This window comes from Diprion similis, chromosome 8 (genome assembly GCF_021155765.1).
Source record: "Diprion similis isolate iyDipSimi1 chromosome 8, iyDipSimi1.1, whole genome shotgun sequence".
In the NCBI taxonomy this organism is placed as follows: Eukaryota; Metazoa; Arthropoda; class Insecta; order Hymenoptera; family Diprionidae; genus Diprion; species Diprion similis.
This window is the reverse complement of record NC_060112.1, coordinates 24,850,149-24,869,175: the sequence shown is the minus strand read 5'-3', so window position 1 is coordinate 24,869,175 and position 19,027 is coordinate 24,850,149. Positions and strand designations below refer to the sequence as shown.

The 19,027-nt window shown below is 38.0% G+C and overlaps 1 protein-coding gene across 3 annotated transcripts; it reads left to right on the top strand.

The window, feature by feature from the left end:
• The first annotated feature begins 3,700 nt into the window (after positions 1 to 3,700).
• Positions 3,701 to 9,110, top strand: LOC124409761 (ras-related protein Rab-3). 3 transcript variants are annotated; one of them, XM_046887592.1, is made up of 5 exons: positions 3,701 to 3,835; positions 4,086 to 4,345; positions 6,243 to 6,464; positions 6,826 to 7,116; positions 7,844 to 9,110. In XM_046887592.1, the coding sequence occupies exons 2-5, from the start codon at positions 4,322 to 4,324 to the stop codon at positions 8,003 to 8,005; spliced, it is 699 nt and encodes a 232-aa protein (XP_046743548.1). In that variant the 5' UTR covers positions 3,701 to 3,835; positions 4,086 to 4,321; the 3' UTR covers positions 8,006 to 9,110. The 3 variants fall into 3 exon arrangements, with proteins under 3 accessions (XP_046743548.1, XP_046743549.1, XP_046743547.1); XM_046887593.1 differs by lacking the exon at positions 4,086 to 4,345 and having other exon boundaries at positions 3,705 to 3,835; XM_046887591.1 differs by lacking the exons at positions 3,701 to 3,835; positions 4,086 to 4,345 and adding an exon at positions 5,874 to 6,014.
• Positions 9,111 to 19,027: the final 9,917 nt, after the last annotated feature.

The window sequence follows — 19,027 nt, the reverse complement described above, 5'->3', positions numbered from 1 at the left end:
AAAATAGGTCGAGCGTGGAATAGAATTTATTTACTTATAATACATGACGTATGTATAATGAAAGGACGAATTCAGTGAAACAAAAAAAAAAAAAAAAAAAAAAAACCGACATCGTCGCAATTGTAAATATGTACATAATTTACACCATCGTTATTATCATTATTATTGTTATTATTGTTATTAAAAGTAATCGAATATCTGAATTATTAATTCAATATTACGATTATGTATATGCACGTAAAATAATTTTTTTATTAGACTCGTGTCAAAATGTATTGCTGAAGATTATTTATGATTTTAATTATACAAGATGCATCTTAAATATAATTAATTGGCCTCTTACACATATATAATTATATATATATATATATATATATATATTATATATTCAGCAAAGCCCAACTATTGTACATAATAGTGATCAAAGCTGTCTAGACACATTTATGTTTTTATGCATCGAAATAATAATATCAGGACAACACCAACAACAACAACAATAAAAATAATAATGATGATGATGATGATGATGATAATACATACATATATATATATATATAGGTGATGAATCTAGGATAAAATTTAAATGAATAGCATACATATAGAATATCGTCATGGTATTATAAACCTTTACGTGGATACACGTATCCTATAAGTGTTAAACCACCCAGTAATGCCATGTAATGCGTGTTAATGAACAGTAATTAATGTACTTTGTATGATCTAATGATCGCAAGTGTTGAGACGCGCTCATTTGCGGGATGATTTAATTACTGGTGAACGCGCCGATAATCATGTAAATTTAGCTGGTCGATCGCTGGTGTGATGTTTAATAAAACGATTCTTTAACGCTCGACTTGCTTCGATTGGGTATCGATATTTCCGACGTGTGTATAATGGATGAAAATTATTCATGTATGTACCTACGTACGTAGGCAAGTGAAGAAGAAGAAGAAGATGAAGAAGAAAAAGGGAAAATCGAGATCAACAGCGAATAATTATCATGTTTTAAGGCGTTGAATTTATTTGTTGATCTATTTTTTTTTTTTTTTTTTGCGTCTAGTTAAAATCGTGGTAGATTTATCGCTGTGTCTGGCAAGTATCTTTATTGTACATACATTGACTGGTTGTTAAAATCACAGAAAGAGATAAAAGTCGGAAGAGTAAATAAAACGACGTTTCGTTTGTACAACATTGAATTATGTGATCCTTGGAAGCTTGTATGTGTATAATTACATTTATATTAATATGTTACTTGAAAACCATAGGATATTAATGTGTAAGATAATTGATCGGAAAATTAGGAGACTTGCAGGATAGCAAAAGTTTATATATACAGATTGAGTGTATTAACGTCATATCATGATTTGTGTGGAAATAAAATCGTCGCGTATCAATAACTTCATCATCATCCCAGCAGCCAAGGACCCGGGATGCAATACATCATTTATAATAATAATTCGCGCATATCTGAACTGTCCTGTTATAATTATCATCTTACCAATGGTATACATTATTATACGACTAAAAATCATGTCGATTGACAACGTAATATAATTAATAAACTAATTTTTATCCAAGGAAAATCTTGATTTACGAAATGTTTGTAAAGTATGAAAACTATGCCCCCCAAAGAATCATAATTTCAATCTCATATCATTAGCAACCCCTTTAAAAGAAGTAATCGAACAATTTTCGAAACAATCGAAGACGCTGATAGACGAAAGAAAAAACAAACTGTGATCGATATCGTGTAATAAAAGAACGATTGAAAGTGTACAGTACGAGAATCGCAAAAAAGGTTTTCAACTTCGCATAAATTCAAAGTAAAAATTGCCTGAAAATTGGACCACCGCCCCCAAATTTAAATCGAATCTCATAGTCCCCACGACTGTCGAACTTCCTGTTCTCACCGGCCGGTAACCGGAAGTTATCGACACCAAAAGGTAAGTGCATAGACCAGAAATGGGGTAGCAGTCTGGGGCACCAGATGGAGCATCGCGACAGGCGCTACCATTCAGAGAGGTAAAAATAAAATACCTAGTGGAGTGATAATGGAAAATGTGAAGGAGCAAATGAAAAAAAAAAAAAAAAAACGAATATCATTAACTGGAGCGGCCATGTTGGGACAGAGCAGATGTAGATATGCGTCGATGCGTGGTGCGGCAGCGTGGCACACGAGCATTGTGTTTGTTTTCATGCTGCAATTAGAACAGCTGAGCAAATTGGCAATGAGCATCAGAGTAGGCATATACCGTTACTAAAATTTGTTGAAAAAGACGAGATGAGACGTAGAACTAAGAAGAAAAATGGTGAAAGGGATGCTACAGAGCGGATAAGGAAAGAAATTGTTCGACACAATTTTTCAGTTCTATCCAATTTTTTGCTTCGTATCGTTTTCATTCAAAGTACATGGAGTTAATCATATATAAGTTCTAAAGCAAGTTGTATGATGCTGGTGGCTGGTTTGCTTCAAGATTTTCCATAATTGGTGCGCAGAAAGCGAAATAGCTGCAGATATTGGGAGTTTTCTGTGAAACTCTCCGCGAAACGCCGACAGATAGGCAACCGAAGCTACATTTCATATCGCTTGGTATTCAACGCGTAGCTTCGGTTGCCTATCTGCAGGCGTTCAGTGACGAGTTTCACAGAAAATTTCCATTTTACAGTGTAATAGATATATATATATTTAGGTATGTAAATTACGTACAACTTGTCATATGATGACAAGGCCCAATTCAAGGATAAAATCGTAGTCGAGGAAGGCTGTAATATATTGAATATCGTTTTTTTTCGATTTTGAAACATTTTAAGCCTTCGAAAGAAAGAATTTTTCGGGGAAATTTCACGTATCTATGTATAGGATAAGATGTGTGAAATTTTATTTGAAGGGGTTTAAATATTTTTCATAATTATGTAATAAAATATAGTATTGTTAGTAATTAAGCAGTGTTTTCAATTAGAGTTGTTGGTCTTAGGATTTCTGGTTATTGCAAAATCAAAAGTCCTTTCGTTCAGCCGACTATAATTCTTCAGCCACTACACAGCTGTAACGAAAACTACGAGGTTGAAGTTAGTAACGTTGGGGTGACGGAACGTTAAAAAACAACAATCCCTGTTTTCCGATTTCAGAACAGTTTTAAAGTGTAATAGTCAAGCTTCGTAAAAAAATCTGAGTATAACAGTTTTGCTTTATTGCGGGATTATGTATTTCTAAGTTCTGAAATAACGACCATTTTCACATACTAAATGCATCTCTGCGGCAACGTTACTGACTTCAACCTTATGGAAAACTGTTTCAATTTTCCACCCAGAACTATGAGGTATGACTTGATGATATGGTGAAGAAAATTCAAACACCTCGTGTCGCGTTGTACATGAACGGCAACTTCAACTGATTCGAAAATCAACAAGTTGGACCCTCGTAGTCGGCGACGACGTACTCGGCACGGTATTTCGGGGATATATTGATGTAGTTCGCATCGGGGGGAGACGCAGGCGCGTTTCAGGACACCGTTGACAGGGTACGGGCGGGGGTCTTCGAAATGGTCGATATCGAAGCTATAGTGGCGCGAGGCTCTCTCGAGGCCAGTCCGCCAGCCGACGACGCCGTCGTTTGTGTATCGCGGTAGAATTTTCGTGTCCGTGGAAGGTAATCATCGTGCCTGAAAGTCGGCAGGAAGAAGAGAACAGGCGTGATACAAGAGTTTAGCGATATTCTATCCGAGGAAGCGGAGCTCGTCGATCGTCCTGACCAGCAGCAGCCTGCATCGCCGGATAACCTCCGCAGCGTCTTAGACGAAAATCGGGGCCTTCGAGGGTCGTCAACGACGGAACTGTGAGTCCATCCCTGAAAACAACTCTCCCCTCGTTCCATTTCCATCCACATCATCTCCAACGCCAACGCGGACTTGACTCGTTCGTCGATGGCCTGCTTATTGATTTCCCGACCTTCGCACGATGCACCCCTTCTCTTCATCTTCTTGTTCTTCTACGTCTCCGCTTTCCGCTTTCAGCTCGCTTCGCTGATTTTTTAACCCGTGTTTAGACTCTCTGACTTCTAATCGACGACTAACGCTTTTATTTAGGTCGACGCACCTCCGCCAATTAGCGAGCCTCGATAAGCCTGCAACAGTAACTCGTTTATGTGTTTGCCACTTCCCACTTCCTTGCAGATAGTACAACGTTATGTCAGTTTATCGCCTCCTGACAGCTGAGCTAATTCGGATTCGTTTCTTATAGCTGAGAGCCGAATGCTCGAACGTAACTCGTTTCGACGTTATTCGTTCGTGTTCGAAACAAGCGAACGGAGGCCGAGGAAAACATGGCTGATTGTGGGAAAAGTCGAGTCGAGTTCGTCTTCTTATTCATCGTTCTTGTCATTTAAGAATAGCCATATTTGATTCGGTTCACAGGCGAGAGAATCTGTGTTATCGCGACACGGCGACGAATCACGTTCGTTTTTTCCGTTCTTCGTTTTTTGATTGGTCGGTTCGTTTGAATCGATTCTCTGCCAACTTCGTACCAGATGTTTCCAATTACAATCTTCGATGGCGGGCATGTGTAAAGTGTCCTATATATGGGGTATACGTCGTTTATACATGGTTCAAGAGCTAAACCCGCTGATCAATAATTGAGACTGTCAAAAAGTAGTGAAATTTCGGCCATGATTTGGCAGATTCGATATAAACGATATCGGACATAGCTTAATATAATATTCATCGATCGCGTGTCGGACAATTGTTAACTTTAATATAAGAATAGAAAAAAAAATTTCCACCAAATTCGACACGGGATTTGACTTTTTAACAATAAGTTTATACCGAAATCGTTTTGTATACTACAAAGGTATAGAAAATCTTGAGACAAATTGAATCTGACGAGTCAGATAAGGGAGACGAATAATCCTTGGTTGAAAAACACTTGAAATCAAAACCGTGAGTAGAAACAGTACAAAGAATACTTCAGTATTTAGCTTTCTTTCAGAAGTGTGAGTAGAATAAATGTTTCATTGAAATTTTTTTTTTTTTTTTGTTTCTCTGCACAAGTGTTCAAACGAAGCGGTTTAATGTAACTTTTTCTTTTTCTCGATTCTCTGTCTTATCCGAACTTAAAATCATCCAATTTTTTCAATGAAAACATTCAAAAAACATTTCCGCAAACTGTATAGCCTAGTTAAATTATCACTTCGAGTTTAAAATCACATTTTTCAATAAACGATAACCAGTTTAGTAAAAATAAAAATAAAAATCCCTAATACAGTTTCGGTTTTCAAAAGTCCAACAATTGTATCCATTCCATGCGTTGGAATGAATTATCTATTCGTAGATTGGATATTCGCGTTATACTAGGTATATATATGTAACATAATTTATACAACGCACTGATGTTAGAGTGATATTTTAAGCGAGATAAGGGTAAGGCTCGAAAATATCGAATTTTATAATGAACTTGACGAAACTGAGAGTGAGTGCAAATTGATGCACCGTATATGCACGGCTCAATCGTGAGTACAAGTGAAACTAGCATTAAGCCAGGTTTCGGAGAGCCGATCAGTGGAAAGGCGGCGTTATCAGCGCTACTGAAAACTGCGAAGCGAGTCGTTCTTCGGCTGGAGAAGCCACGTAGACCGAAGTGCGGTTCGCGGTGTGGTTTTGCGTGTTCTCAATCAGCAACGGAAACCAGTAAGGCGATAACATAAGTACAGACGATAGTATAATTACACCTCGACCTTAAGGCGATCAACATCCGCGGGTAAAAGTTGATCCCAAAGTTTATTAAGCCGGCGATTCAGTCGTCATTCATTCTAGTCTCTTATCGCATCATCCATTCATTTCGTGACGCGTTCTGTAATTCGCAATCCGTAACCGTATTTTCGCTTTTACACCCCGACAATGTCCGAGAATAAGGACGAAACCAGCGCCGTTGGACTTCCTGTCAAGGATTCGGTGCTGCAACTTCGCACGCGAATGCAGCGGATGATATCCATCGTCGAAATCACTTCCCCGGATTACGCGGTACCTATATGGATTATTGTTTTCATTCGCACTTCCCAATGGCGTCGATTGTCGGTATTCTAAACACCTGTTTTACCCGATTTTCGTCTTCTTTTGTTTCTGCGCTTCGATCCGATCGGTCGCAACAGCGAAACGCGTTATATAAATGTATAAATTTTCGAATTAGTTTGAAAAATGACGATAAAGCGTAGAAAATGCAGTTGTAAATACTATTCGAATTGTTTTCAGATGGCGGGCCAAGACCCTAAGTGGCAGAAGGATGCGGCGGATCAAAATTTCGACTACATGTTCAAGCTGTTAATAATCGGCAACTCATCCGTCGGTAAAACATCGTTCCTCTTCCGATACGCCGACGACTCGTTCACCTCGGCCTTCGTATCGACGGTGGGGATCGATTTCAAAGTGAAAACCGTCTTCAGGCACGACAAGCGGGTCAAGCTGCAGATATGGGTTTGTCCTTTGATACTGTAAACGATTTATCTGTACATACTGACCAAAGTGAGGAACGATTAAAGTGTCTCATTTGTTCTATTTCTGAACACGAATTTATAGCTGAGTAGAATATATTAATCTGTAGTCAATTTCTTGAGTAACACCTTAAATGTCATTTATTTTTACCACTTTCAAAGCCGATACATGACTGATGTGAAAACGCTGCAGTCAGTGCAATAAAAGAAAGAAGAAAAAAAAACAGTGACATTTTAATCCGTCGGTAAAGATGGACTGTAGCATATCATCTTAACGGATAAAAATGGCAACTGAAAAGTCCTGATCCTGGTGAAAATGAGAACTGTATTTTTTATTCCTGCAGGACACGGCGGGTCAGGAAAGATACAGAACGATCACGACGGCCTACTACAGAGGTGCGATGGGTTTCATACTGATGTACGACATAACAAATGCGGAGTCATTCAATTCCGTCCAAGACTGGGTTACGCAAATAAAGACATACTCGTGGGACAATGCCCAGGTTATTTTGGTCGGCAACAAGTGCGACATGGAAGACGAGAGAGTCATCAGTTTCGAAAGGGGTAAACAATTGGCCGACCAATTAGGCGTACAATTTTTCGAAACATCGGCCAAGGAAAATGTCAACGTCAAGGTGAGGTCATTCGAAATACATATGGTTGACCTCTGCATTCTCCTGCAATCAGTGAAAACTAAGAAAAGTTAAAATTAACTACAAAGTCAAAAAATCGTGTGTCAAAAGTGTTGGGAAACGAATACCTTTCAGGAATGAATCGAATTAAGCGACTGATTTTCAGGAAAAAAGTTTATTCAAGCGGAAAAGATCCTTCAATTGATTGTCAGTCAATTTGTCAACCACTTGAAGTGCGAAATTATAAAATGATGAGTTACAAGTTTGAAAGAACACCTTGCAGAAATCGATTGAGTTAATTCGTTTTCCATTTCGTAAAATTAATGAGCCAGTAGAAAGGTGTTAATTAAAGCGCAAAAGATTCTTCAATCAAGTCAATTTCTGCAATTAAACAAAGTGTGAAACCAAAAATTGACGAGTTAAAAATTTGTAAAAACTAATATTGTAGAAATGAGGGAAGCTAATTAAAATAAAAACGAGATTGGCGAAAAATAAATTTTACAGAAAAAGTTCCTCCAATTGAACCAATTTCCTCAATACAAAAAAAAAAAAAACAAAAACAAATTAGCAGTACTGTAGAAATGAATCGATCTAATCAATTTACGTCTAATTAGAAGGAAAAAGTGACGAGAAATAAGTAAAGCCAAGCAAAAAGGATCCTGCGATGAACGAGTTGCATAAATTGTCTCAATCATGTTTGCGCAATAACAGATTTGTCCCAAATTTTTAGGCTGTATTCGAGCGGCTGGTGGACATAATTTGCGACAAGATGAGCGAATCGCTTGACAGTGATCCAACCCTGATGGGAAGTGGAGGTGCAGGAACCGGGGCGAAGGGCCAGCGACTTACGGATCAGCCTAGCAATCCTGCAACCGCAAACTGCAACTGCTAAGCCGGCATAATTGATCCTCATGGAAAATCCCTTTGAGTGCCGACGATGGTCGGCTAGTCCATAATTTCGTCGTTCCTTGTTTGTCTCTTCCTCCTCTACCTCTTAATTTCACCTTCTCTCCCTTTTTCCGTCTCTGTACTTCACTTTCCATTCACTCCAAACGTTTTTTTTTTCCTTTCTAATTTTTTTCTTTTTCTCGTCAGTCAGACAATCCTCTCTCTCAACATTCTGACCGTTCATATTCTGGTGTTCAAATTTCCCGCCAACTTGATTCACTCGATCAGAATTCGCAGAAATATTATACAATTTGAAAATTTCATACAACAGATTCGAGTCGATAAATTTTTCGCCAAATTTTTGTCAGTTTCTGAGTATGAATTGGATGGTTAAAAAATAATAATAATAATAATGATAATAATAATAAACATTGATTGTAAGTAAATAGTAATCTTACATTTAAGTTGACTTTTTGATCGAACTTAAATGTTAATTTTAGCCCTATGAAACCTGAGTGTTTTTCATTTCACGTAATATAAGAGTTAATCCACTGATTCTAGGATGAAATTTTTCAGGAATAGATGGGCAATTAATTGGAGACTAGTTTAAAAAGATTTTGAAAATTTGAACACCATTTTACGAAAACCAGTCACGATCTCTTGCTTCATTCAATATGAGTATTATTAACAACTGGAATAGCAGTACGGTGGCTTACATAGATAACAGTTATGTGACAAAAAATAACACGAACCGAAGAAACCAGAGTATAAAAGAAATCCTGTCGTACCAGCATCCTATAATATACGATATATATATATATATATCACTAATGTAATGTAATATTGCGCGATGTACAGCTGCAATCAGTAAATTGTGAATTTATCAATTAGAATTTCAATTATTAGACAAATTTTTGTATATACATATACATTTACACATTACGACAGATTGCAAACTAGTGTGTTATGTATATTTAGATACATCAGCTATATATTGTATTATCTATATTATTAACTTATTCTATAACGTGTCAATTAAAGTGAATTTCAATTGCCTGTTACGACGACGATATAATTACGTAATTGTGTACACGATTTGTCATTATGTATAAAAATTGAATGATAGACCTTTTCTAACAGACAGAAATCAAAGACTCAAAAGACAAAATCGGTGTGGAAATGAAATTTGGCAATTTGGTGAAATACAGATGAATGATCAAACATGGTGAAGAAAAATCGGTGTTACGAATTAAGTTCCAGGCTTTCGAAAAAGCAACGATATCAAAGATTCAACTAATACTCGGTTTTATATGAAGTATACATCAAGATTTCCATTTTTTGAAAATTTTTTTAATTCTTCTCTAAAGTTGAATACAGATAAAAGTAGAATATAAATAAATTTTCAAGTCTTACAAAATTTCACCCATTTTTACTTTATAAATTAAATCCAATAATTAAAATCTACAACGATTAACTGTTTGTAAAAAATTAATCTACAAACAAGATATTGGCGAGTTGAAAAATTCATTCGTATCACCGATCTTTCGCGATGGGGGTATTAAATCCGCGTAAAAATATTGTATTTTTCGCAAAATTCTAAAAGGTCTGTATATTTTGTCACCTAGTTAAACTAAATTCGTACCGTTCTCTTTGAAAATGTTACAACAATAGTATATGAATCTATACATACGCGATATAGATATGTTACGTATAGCCCACGTAATCAGATAGATACATGCATGTCCGTAATGTTATTCCACTGTCAATATTTTTCCAACTTTTCTTCCCATTCCTTTGCGCTCGTTTCATGTCATCAATTCGTTTCAACCCCTATTCCTCCACTCCTGTCCCGCCCTTTTGAAAACTAGGCGAACTACCCTCTGTAAATAAGATATATTAAATATTATTGACATATGTAATGAAGTGTATAATGTATGCGTTAATAATTTATCCGTGTGAATTATAACGAGGGTCCATTTCCGCACGATAGGATGCTGATATAGAACCCGCAACGCAGAATATAAAACAATAAATAAACCTAACGACAAGTTGAAGAAAACCGCGTTCCGAATTGCGATTATATATGTATATATATCTAATATATATATATATATATATATATATATATATATATATATATATATATATATATACACTCTCTGCAATAGAAAAATCTTTATTTTTCTCGTTCATTTTTTTGCTTTAAGTTAATAATATACCAAATGCGATGTCTTCAAGCGACCATATATGTATAATATATATTATATATAATATATGTTATATTATTAGAATTGTGCAAAAAGGAAATAAAAACGAGAACAAACATGATAATAAGGAAGAAAATGAACAGAAAGAAAAACAAAAAAAAAAAAAAAAAAAACAACAAGTTACACAATAAACATAAATTAATAACATAATAGGTAATTTTCCTACATATTTTGTGTGAAACGCCGTTTATCTATGCAATTATTATTATAATAATAATAATCTGCGAACATACTATATATATATATATAAATACAATGACAAAAAGAGGAAACGTGTGGAAACGAAAAAACAAAAAAAAAAACACAAATCGTCGGCGGTCGATTGAAAAGATACGAATAGCGTGAAGACAAAAAGTAGGAAAAAGAGAAAAAAGAAAATTACACATTAGTAAAGCTGGTGTATGGACACTGTATGTATGTATTGTAAAACGTATGTAACTACTATTACTATTAATTTATAATTATTATTATTATTGTTGTTATTATTATTTTTTATCAATAATATCATCATACGCCTAATAATAATAATAATAATAACCTATTACTGGGACTTACTTCGTAAAAGTTACGCTGATCGTTTATATTATTATGATAATAATAATAATAATAAATAAATGTAGTATATATGAATATATATATATATATATAAAGTTAATGTTTTCAGTGCTGTCTACACAATATTATAATAGCAGGCAACATTGTCAAAAAATAAAAGTGTATAATAATAATAATTCAACAGACGAATTTTGCCATCATATTTATTGTTACATTATGTACGCGTGATTTGAATAACCGACTTGAACGAGTATACTTTATATGATTTCTCGTAGAACACATGATCATGACGAAAATGATTTTCAAAGCCCGTTACAACCGTAAATTTGTCGCTAAATGAATTTGTATCGACTAATAAAATCTGCAGAGCGAAATGAGTCCAGCTTTCATGCTCGATGAAAAACCATTCTAGTTTATTCGCAATCAAGTATAATGGTGGCCATTGTTTCACGTTATAATAGCCGAAATTCATTCGGTTAGGTATCACTGCAAAGTTAGATGTCGATTGTCATGAGGTATTTCATTCCTGCGAAGCAATTCGATCATTTCTGTACACGTGAAGCATAATCGACAAGTGATGATGAACAATAAACTAAATTGAATTGTATCGGCTGAAAGGACGACCCTTCACCCTCGATCAAAGTCAGCTTCCACTAATCCCTGGATAAAGATTGGTTTTAAAATAATTACATTTCATCGATCGGATCGGCAAGGATTCATCCTCGACGATTGATTTGACAAAAGTGAAGGAAGTCGATGAGCCAGTTTTTTTGGGGTGGAATTTACCCCAACGACGGGGTGCGAGGGGAAACTCTACTCTTGACTTCCCGTAATCCGATAAGTTTTCGAATTCCACATGTGTCTGACATGCTATCTCGACGTGATGGGGGTTCAAAACTGGGTCAACAGTGATAACAACACCCTCTCATAAACGAACGAACGTACAACGCTACGACTACAGGTCTGGATTCTCGAGTGACGCGTTAAGTCGAAATTAAATCATAAATTACTCAGGCCAGACTGACCCCCGTGATTTCTCATATAAGTAAGCAGACTCCATGCTGGTTACATAATTGCTGAATAATTTCTACCTAATCAAGTTAAAACACCGGTGTGAAAGACCTTAATCAGGTTCTTTCATTACTTGATGATGATCTGCCGTCTAAGGATATCTTGGAGGGACTATGAATTGACACGATTACAGAAAGTACCCTGATGAAGTCACTGAATGGTCATCAAGACACACCTCATTTCCTTCTTGCCTCTGGGCTTAGCTTGATCTTGACTTCATTAGAATCGAAAATCTTGGTGAAATATTGAATCGAGAGAGTCTAATTATTTGTAAACAGGTTTGTTTGGTTTATCGTGTAGTTGTTTCCGGTGGTAAAGTGATGGGGGAGTAAAATGTTCTCGTTGTCGACGTTTAGCAGTTTCTGACCCATTACTTGGTTCCAGTTTTGCTTGTCCCTCTTCAGCGTTAGGGATGATATCGTTACCTTGTAGGGGAGCATCGAAATGGCGAATGGGTTACCTGGTGACCATGATCACGCTGCAAAACTGCAAAATGAAGAAGGGTCTTTGGTGTCGATAAGGAACTTGGGGCTTCAAGCTCCTTGCAGACCGCAGACTAAAAACTCGATCGGCCATTTACTTGGAAATCAAATTAATCATTTTGGTTCGGTGAGGTTAATTTCGAATGATTTCAATCGATTTCTGTCTTTTCGTGGAATTTTTTGTTGCAGCCTTCCACTTATTCACAATTCAAACTGATTCCCATTGACATCCCAATGTTCCAGGAACTAGGAAACGGTGGAGGACATCGAGGAATCAGGAGAATAATTGAAAAACAGTGGAATTCACTAATTTAACTGAAAGCCAACGAAAGCACAAGATGAGACAGACGTCAATAGAATGTCAAAGAATTGAAACCATTTTGCCTTTACCGCAAGGTTGAGGAACGCTTTCCATGTTTTACAATCAAGTGATTGGCGATGAATTCCAATGATTTAAAAAATCTCCATTAATTCACCTCAACTTTGAGGAGTATTTCCGCCATAGAAGTTCTTTCGAATATCCTCCCTCAGGAAAAAGAACTTGTTTCAATGTCCAGGTTGATGACACCGACGAGTTTCGGGTCAATTGGATCGAACCACGTTGAAGGGGAGGAAGAGGCATGTCTTTGAAGTACGAAGCGAGGGGGTCGAGGTGATTCTTCTGGCGCCATTGATCCCCTTAGCGACAATCCTCACGTACCTTCGGGACAAAGACGGCAACGTCGATCATCGAAACTCGCAGTATAATAAACATTGAGTACAATAGCTCGCAAGTAACGGAAGGCAATCGATAAGCAGGTTGTCGACTGGAATGCGAGCAGACGACGAATGGTCAGGGAAAAATAGTCCGATCGATTCCCAGGCCCAGGTGTGAGAACCTGGCCTCAGCGTTTACGCATGTAAGGTTTCCTCTAACCCGGCGATGTGGGCGTCGACTCGCTACTCGATGGGCTCAAGCTTTTCTGGGAACAAGACGAGCTCGCGGTTCACCAGGAGCTTAGGCAGCAGGGCCGTTTCCAGGGCGACGAGACGCACCTTTTGAACCGTCGTCGTTGTAAAGGTCGGTTCCTCCTCGTCGACGTTCATCACTTTTGTTGTCCCATTACTGGTTAAATGGTGAATGATAGTATAGGATCGTTTCATGTAGTCCAAGTCGATTTCAAGCTTCTACACATTGTCTGCTACTCATGTAATGGCGATGATGGTACATGACTCGTTAACGACTCCTGGCAAACTCGTGAATAGTAACAGTACATCAGTCCTTGACTCCTTCACGCTAACGATTTCAAGCAGGCAAAGTCAAGCCCAGCAAGTCTCCTTGACCTCACCTGAACTTTACGTCGTGTAGAAATGGTCGATGGCCACTTGGTGGCCACTCACTGTCCGAGGCTCCCTCTCTCTCTCTCCTTGAAGAGGATGAAATTTGTTATAACGATGTGGCGAGGCTGTGGCTGCTTCGTTACCGGTCCCAATATATGGTCCGACCATCATTCTCGTTGGTTCACGCAGCCAGGTCAACCCTTTCATGGGTCTGACCGATTGTCGATATGCAAGAATTCGTCGCAGTCGTTTGGTACTGTGAATATGACGAGGGATCGAAACGAAGTCGTTCGTTTAAAAATTAGCAAATCGTTAACGCTTGGGCTTTTCTTTTGAATGTTACCAGCAATTCGCGTCTAACACAAAAGCTTTCAGCTTGTCTCAGTGATTGTGAAACCGTTCATTAGTTGTATGATGAAAAGGGGACGTCCCACCGCGTTTTGCTCGACTCCATTATCGGAGATTCTGATTAATGCCAGAGAACTTTCCGTTCTCGATGTTTTCGACTAACTGTTTCAGGGATCCGAGGGGTCCGAATGTAATTTATGTCCCAAGAGAACGTCTCGTCGAGAGTCTCTCTCGGACTGAATATTTCAGTACTGAATTATAAATACGAGATGGATTTGTTCTGGAGGAAAAGAACTGGACGTTCTATAGAAATAGGCATTTGTAACGGTTTCTTCGACACGTATTTTCCATCTTTTTGATGTACCTCCTACACACATTTTCGACAATCTTGTTCCAATTTCGATAGCACCCCTCGGAAAAACATTACAGTCGAATTGGGAAAGAGAGCTGTGCTTTTATCGGAATCGAAATATTCCCGGCGTCAAGTATCGTTGGCTCTTATTGACGCCTGAAGTTCGAGGGTAGTTCCAAGTGTTGGTGGATGGATTTTCCTCCCAACTTTCTTTCCAGAAAATCAAGAAGAATCCTGACATTCTTTATTCATGACAGCGACGATTCCTCGATTTATATCGATCTCCCCTCCCTCAACTTCTTCTTTCATACCGTATTTCACTCTATCAAAGTCTGGTTGCGAAAAAGTTCGCAGTCTTTTTATCTAAATAATTACGACCCATGCCGGCGTGTAGTCTCCTATAAATATCACAATACTTTCCTATTTTCTGACTCAGCAATTTATTCGCAGAGTTTGGCGTGCTGAAATAGCGTATCTGTATCCAACGTGGATACAGTGTATCATACCTGATGTATCGTCGTACCCCCGATTCACGGATAATGCCAAATTCCTATGAGAAAAAAGTTGAGGGTACGAATCGACACCAGAGTTGAGAGCTTTCACCGCGAAGGACAAAACGCTGATATACCAAAATAGTTGATAAAAGCGTTATAAAAAAAAAAGCTTTCAAGCTTTTTTTATCGGTCCACAAGTCTATCCGAGGACCTATCCTAGCTGCGTATCAATTAATACAAGTTATGCAGAGTGCGATAGAGGGTGATGTAATTATTAGATTACGAAAACTTGGATGATTTGAGAAGCAGGCTGGCTATAAGACCGGCGCTTAATGTATGCAAGCTCACGCCCTGAAGCTCGCGGTAAGAAGCGGTCCACAGCAGCAGCGGCGGCGAGAGGAAAAGGGTGAAACGTGATTTGATAAGTTTATCGATGAATCGAGCTCGCGGCGGTGTTATAGAAAAGAAGAAAAACGGCGTCAGCTATTTAGGTAGAGACGCGGAGAAGAAAGATGAGAGAAACGGCGTCGGTGGGAGGATAAAAAAAATATCGGAACAAGAATAATATAACGGTGATAAATAAACCGCGCAATGATACAAGCAGGTAAATAAAAACGGTGACGCGTTTAAGGCTGCTGATCGTGCGACCCCGATGGGCGAATATCGGCTGAGCTATTTCGTGCGGATTTCGTGCCCATTGGTTTAGCCGACGTCTATATTTACGTGGGAATATTATAATTAACCCAAAATGCGCACGTACCGCAGGGATAAGTTTATAACGTGTATTACGTACTTATAATATCGCTGCCGCATGCAGCAGCAGAAGCACATGTTACAGAAACAACCTAACCTATCTTCGAAACGCACATTATCCACACAGACTGTACCAGCTAAGCATAAGCTGAAATGCTTTACAATTAGACTGACGCGTAGAAACTGAAATGTTTACACTTAGTCTCGAAGCGTTCGCTGCAGGTTCGTTTCGTTTATTTAACCGACTCCCGGCGAGAAGTCACGTCGAGATTTTAACATCATCCGGCTCTCTGGCACATTTGTACGTCCGCACTTCTCGCATGGCGAAGACAGGCAACTTGACGAAACCCGGTTCCTTTTCGAAATTAACAAGTTGCTCGCATGTAGGATTGATCGGTGTGTGTATTTCAGCTATTTCGCAATTTCGCAAGAGGCAATTTATCCTGCGCTGCGAATTTATCTTGATAAATTGTTTAGTTGTTAGATTGCCTTCAAGTTTTCCTGCAAAGTATTTGAAACATGGATACATATATTCATTCATATATGTCCGGTAAATTTCTGTTATCTGAAAATTACAGCTATCAGTCTGAGGGTTCGAAATACTCTGGAAGAAAATCATAACTTTTCTAGAGATCTTATCCGCGGGAAATGAGAAAAGTTTCACCACTTTTGTTCCTGGTCTCTCGACACCCTGCCGGGTCTCCTGAAATTTTTATCCTGTTATTCTGAATATTTTATCACGGTTATTAAATTATCTAGTATACAAAATCAGTTATATATACGAATACTTTTCGCACATTTTGATATACAGGTTTGCGATCGTTTTAAACTGTTTTCAAAATTTAGAAGATAACAAGAAATAAAAAGAAAAAAAAATTTGTTCTATAATATCATCAAATTACGTGATCATACATATTTGAACTTGGAGCTTAAATGAAGGCTACTTTTTTATTCTCTGCATATAATACACATTGTTTACCAAGAAGATTAAGAGAATTACTTTCACAGCATCGAGAGAAATTTCTTATTGTAATTACTGTACACTATAGATTTTTTTTAAACCATTTTCATTTTTCAACATAAATTTAAAAATATAGTTTTGGGAACGATGTAAACACAACATTCTCTCGTACTCCATTTTCTTCTAATAGTTGTGCTAATTTGATGCTGGCGCAACAACAAATTTATTTCAAGGCCTCGTTCAACCAAAGCAATGTAATATATTGAACAAACAAATTTCACGTTGCAGCAAGCAGAAAATACGCCATTGGCAATGACACAGTGGAAAAATTTCGTGTAATTTGAAATCCGTATAATGGTACTTGAGCGCAAATCATCGATTTCCACCAGAACATGAAAAGCGTATATAAAAAAAGGTACTCAAAATTTTTACCAATGTATAACTACGCTACAAAAATTTACTTGTACAGATTATTTTTATAATCCGAACATAATCGTTCAAACCGTTAACGTATCGATGTACCCAATATACCAAAATCTTCGAGTATCATACAACGAATCGAATTTTTCTCGTTCCAACAGTGCAAAATATGTCTAGCTCCAATGACAAATCTGAGTTTGAGGGGAAAAAATTGCTTAATAAAAAATCAGAAATACAATTTTCTAAAAAAATTCTGCAAAACGGTGCAAACGGTATAATACAAGTATTTACTATATACATGTATAGCGTTAGAAATAGTATTACATACATAAAACACAAGCCGAAGTAAAGTCAATTAGCTTAAAAATAAATCGAGAAAGAAAGAAAAAAAAAATGGAGTAAAAAAAATGAAGAAATAAAAAACAGGAAGTAGAAAAAAATATCGCAATACAAGTTCAAGTTCTCCAACCGTTCCGCCCTCCCCGCGTCCCCCTAAAGCAGCGCACGTACCTACAGACAGCCAGGTAATACCCTGCACACCACAAGACACGGCATACATTGGCATACATTGGCATACATACAGTAGGTGTCTGCGCGTCGAGGAACGCGGCGCGCGAAAGCTCGCCTCGATGCGCGCGCATCCAATTTCCGTTTGGCCGCGTGGCGATGGTGGGGGAAGAGCGTCGGAGCAACAAGCGTACGTTCGCATAAATTTGCGGTCCGCGCGTCGCCGCGTCGCGTCGTACGTACGGCTCTATCCGCGCACACATACCTACCTGTGCCAGGTACCTGCAATACCTGCCTCTCTAAAAGCTCACGAAAAGCTCTCGGAGGCCGCGCGGGCGCGTGTGGCGTTTCAGGTTCACCCTTGGCGCGTGTGACTTGCGTCGGAACTTCGTGTACGTATACACAATCGCGTGTATACACACGCATATATAATATATATATGTATATATATATACACATGATGTATAACTAATGTGTATATATATATATATATAGGATGAGACCGAAGAGCGAAGACCAGACGCAGGCCGCGAGCGCTCGCCGTCAGTGCTGCGCGAGCTTTCGATCCGCGTCGACGTTGCACCCCTATTCCGACCGATTTTTATTCTCTTATTACGCTTTTGGTGGTGCTCGTTGCTCGTCCGTGTTGAGAAAAGTAAATAATAAACGCAGAAAAGAATTTTTAATATATAAAGAAAAATAGAAAAAAGCAAAACAAAAAAAGCAAAACAACAAAACAGCAGAGGAAGACTTTGCAGACAGACAGATAATGAAGGAGGAAAAGCTCAGTGTGAGTTTTCTCCCTACGATTGTTAATTATCGTAAACTCTCCATCCCTCCTCTTTGACCCCTTGACCCCTTGCGATGTTTGATGAAATCGAACTTTTCTGTTAACGATCTTGTGTTAGATGTTTCTTTGTTTTTTCTTCTAACTCTTGTTTTTGGCAATCGAGCGAAAATCCTTGAGGGTCTTGTTTTTCCAATTTTTATCGTTAGTTTAAGCTCGGCGTTAGGTAACGTGGCGACGACTTGGAGAGTATTAAAAATTCGGTATTGAAACTGATATATTCACGATCCGTTAATTAGGTATTATATTGAGAATCGGCGAAACTGTAAATAGTCGAAGTAAAAGAAAATTTATGCATTATGTCTATAACGCGTTATTATAACACGACGCGTTCAACTGCGGGATGATGAAAGTGGAACGTCTGAAGCCGGACAAGCGTGCGGATTGAAAGTGTATAATAGAGGTTATGTATTTTTTATTTTTATTTTTTTTTTGTAAATAGAAAAAAGCTCAGCTTAGCGGGGAAAAATATGTGCAAATAATACCTGCGGAGTCACCCGCGTCATGTGTTTGGAATATACCTGTTAGAAACGTAATCGGCGAGCCGGGTTTGAAACGGCGGCGGTTTTCGCAACTCGCCGAGTTTCTGTTTTCTTTTCTTCTTTCGTTCGCTTCAAAGATCTTCTCAATTTCGAGTTTCCGTCTTATA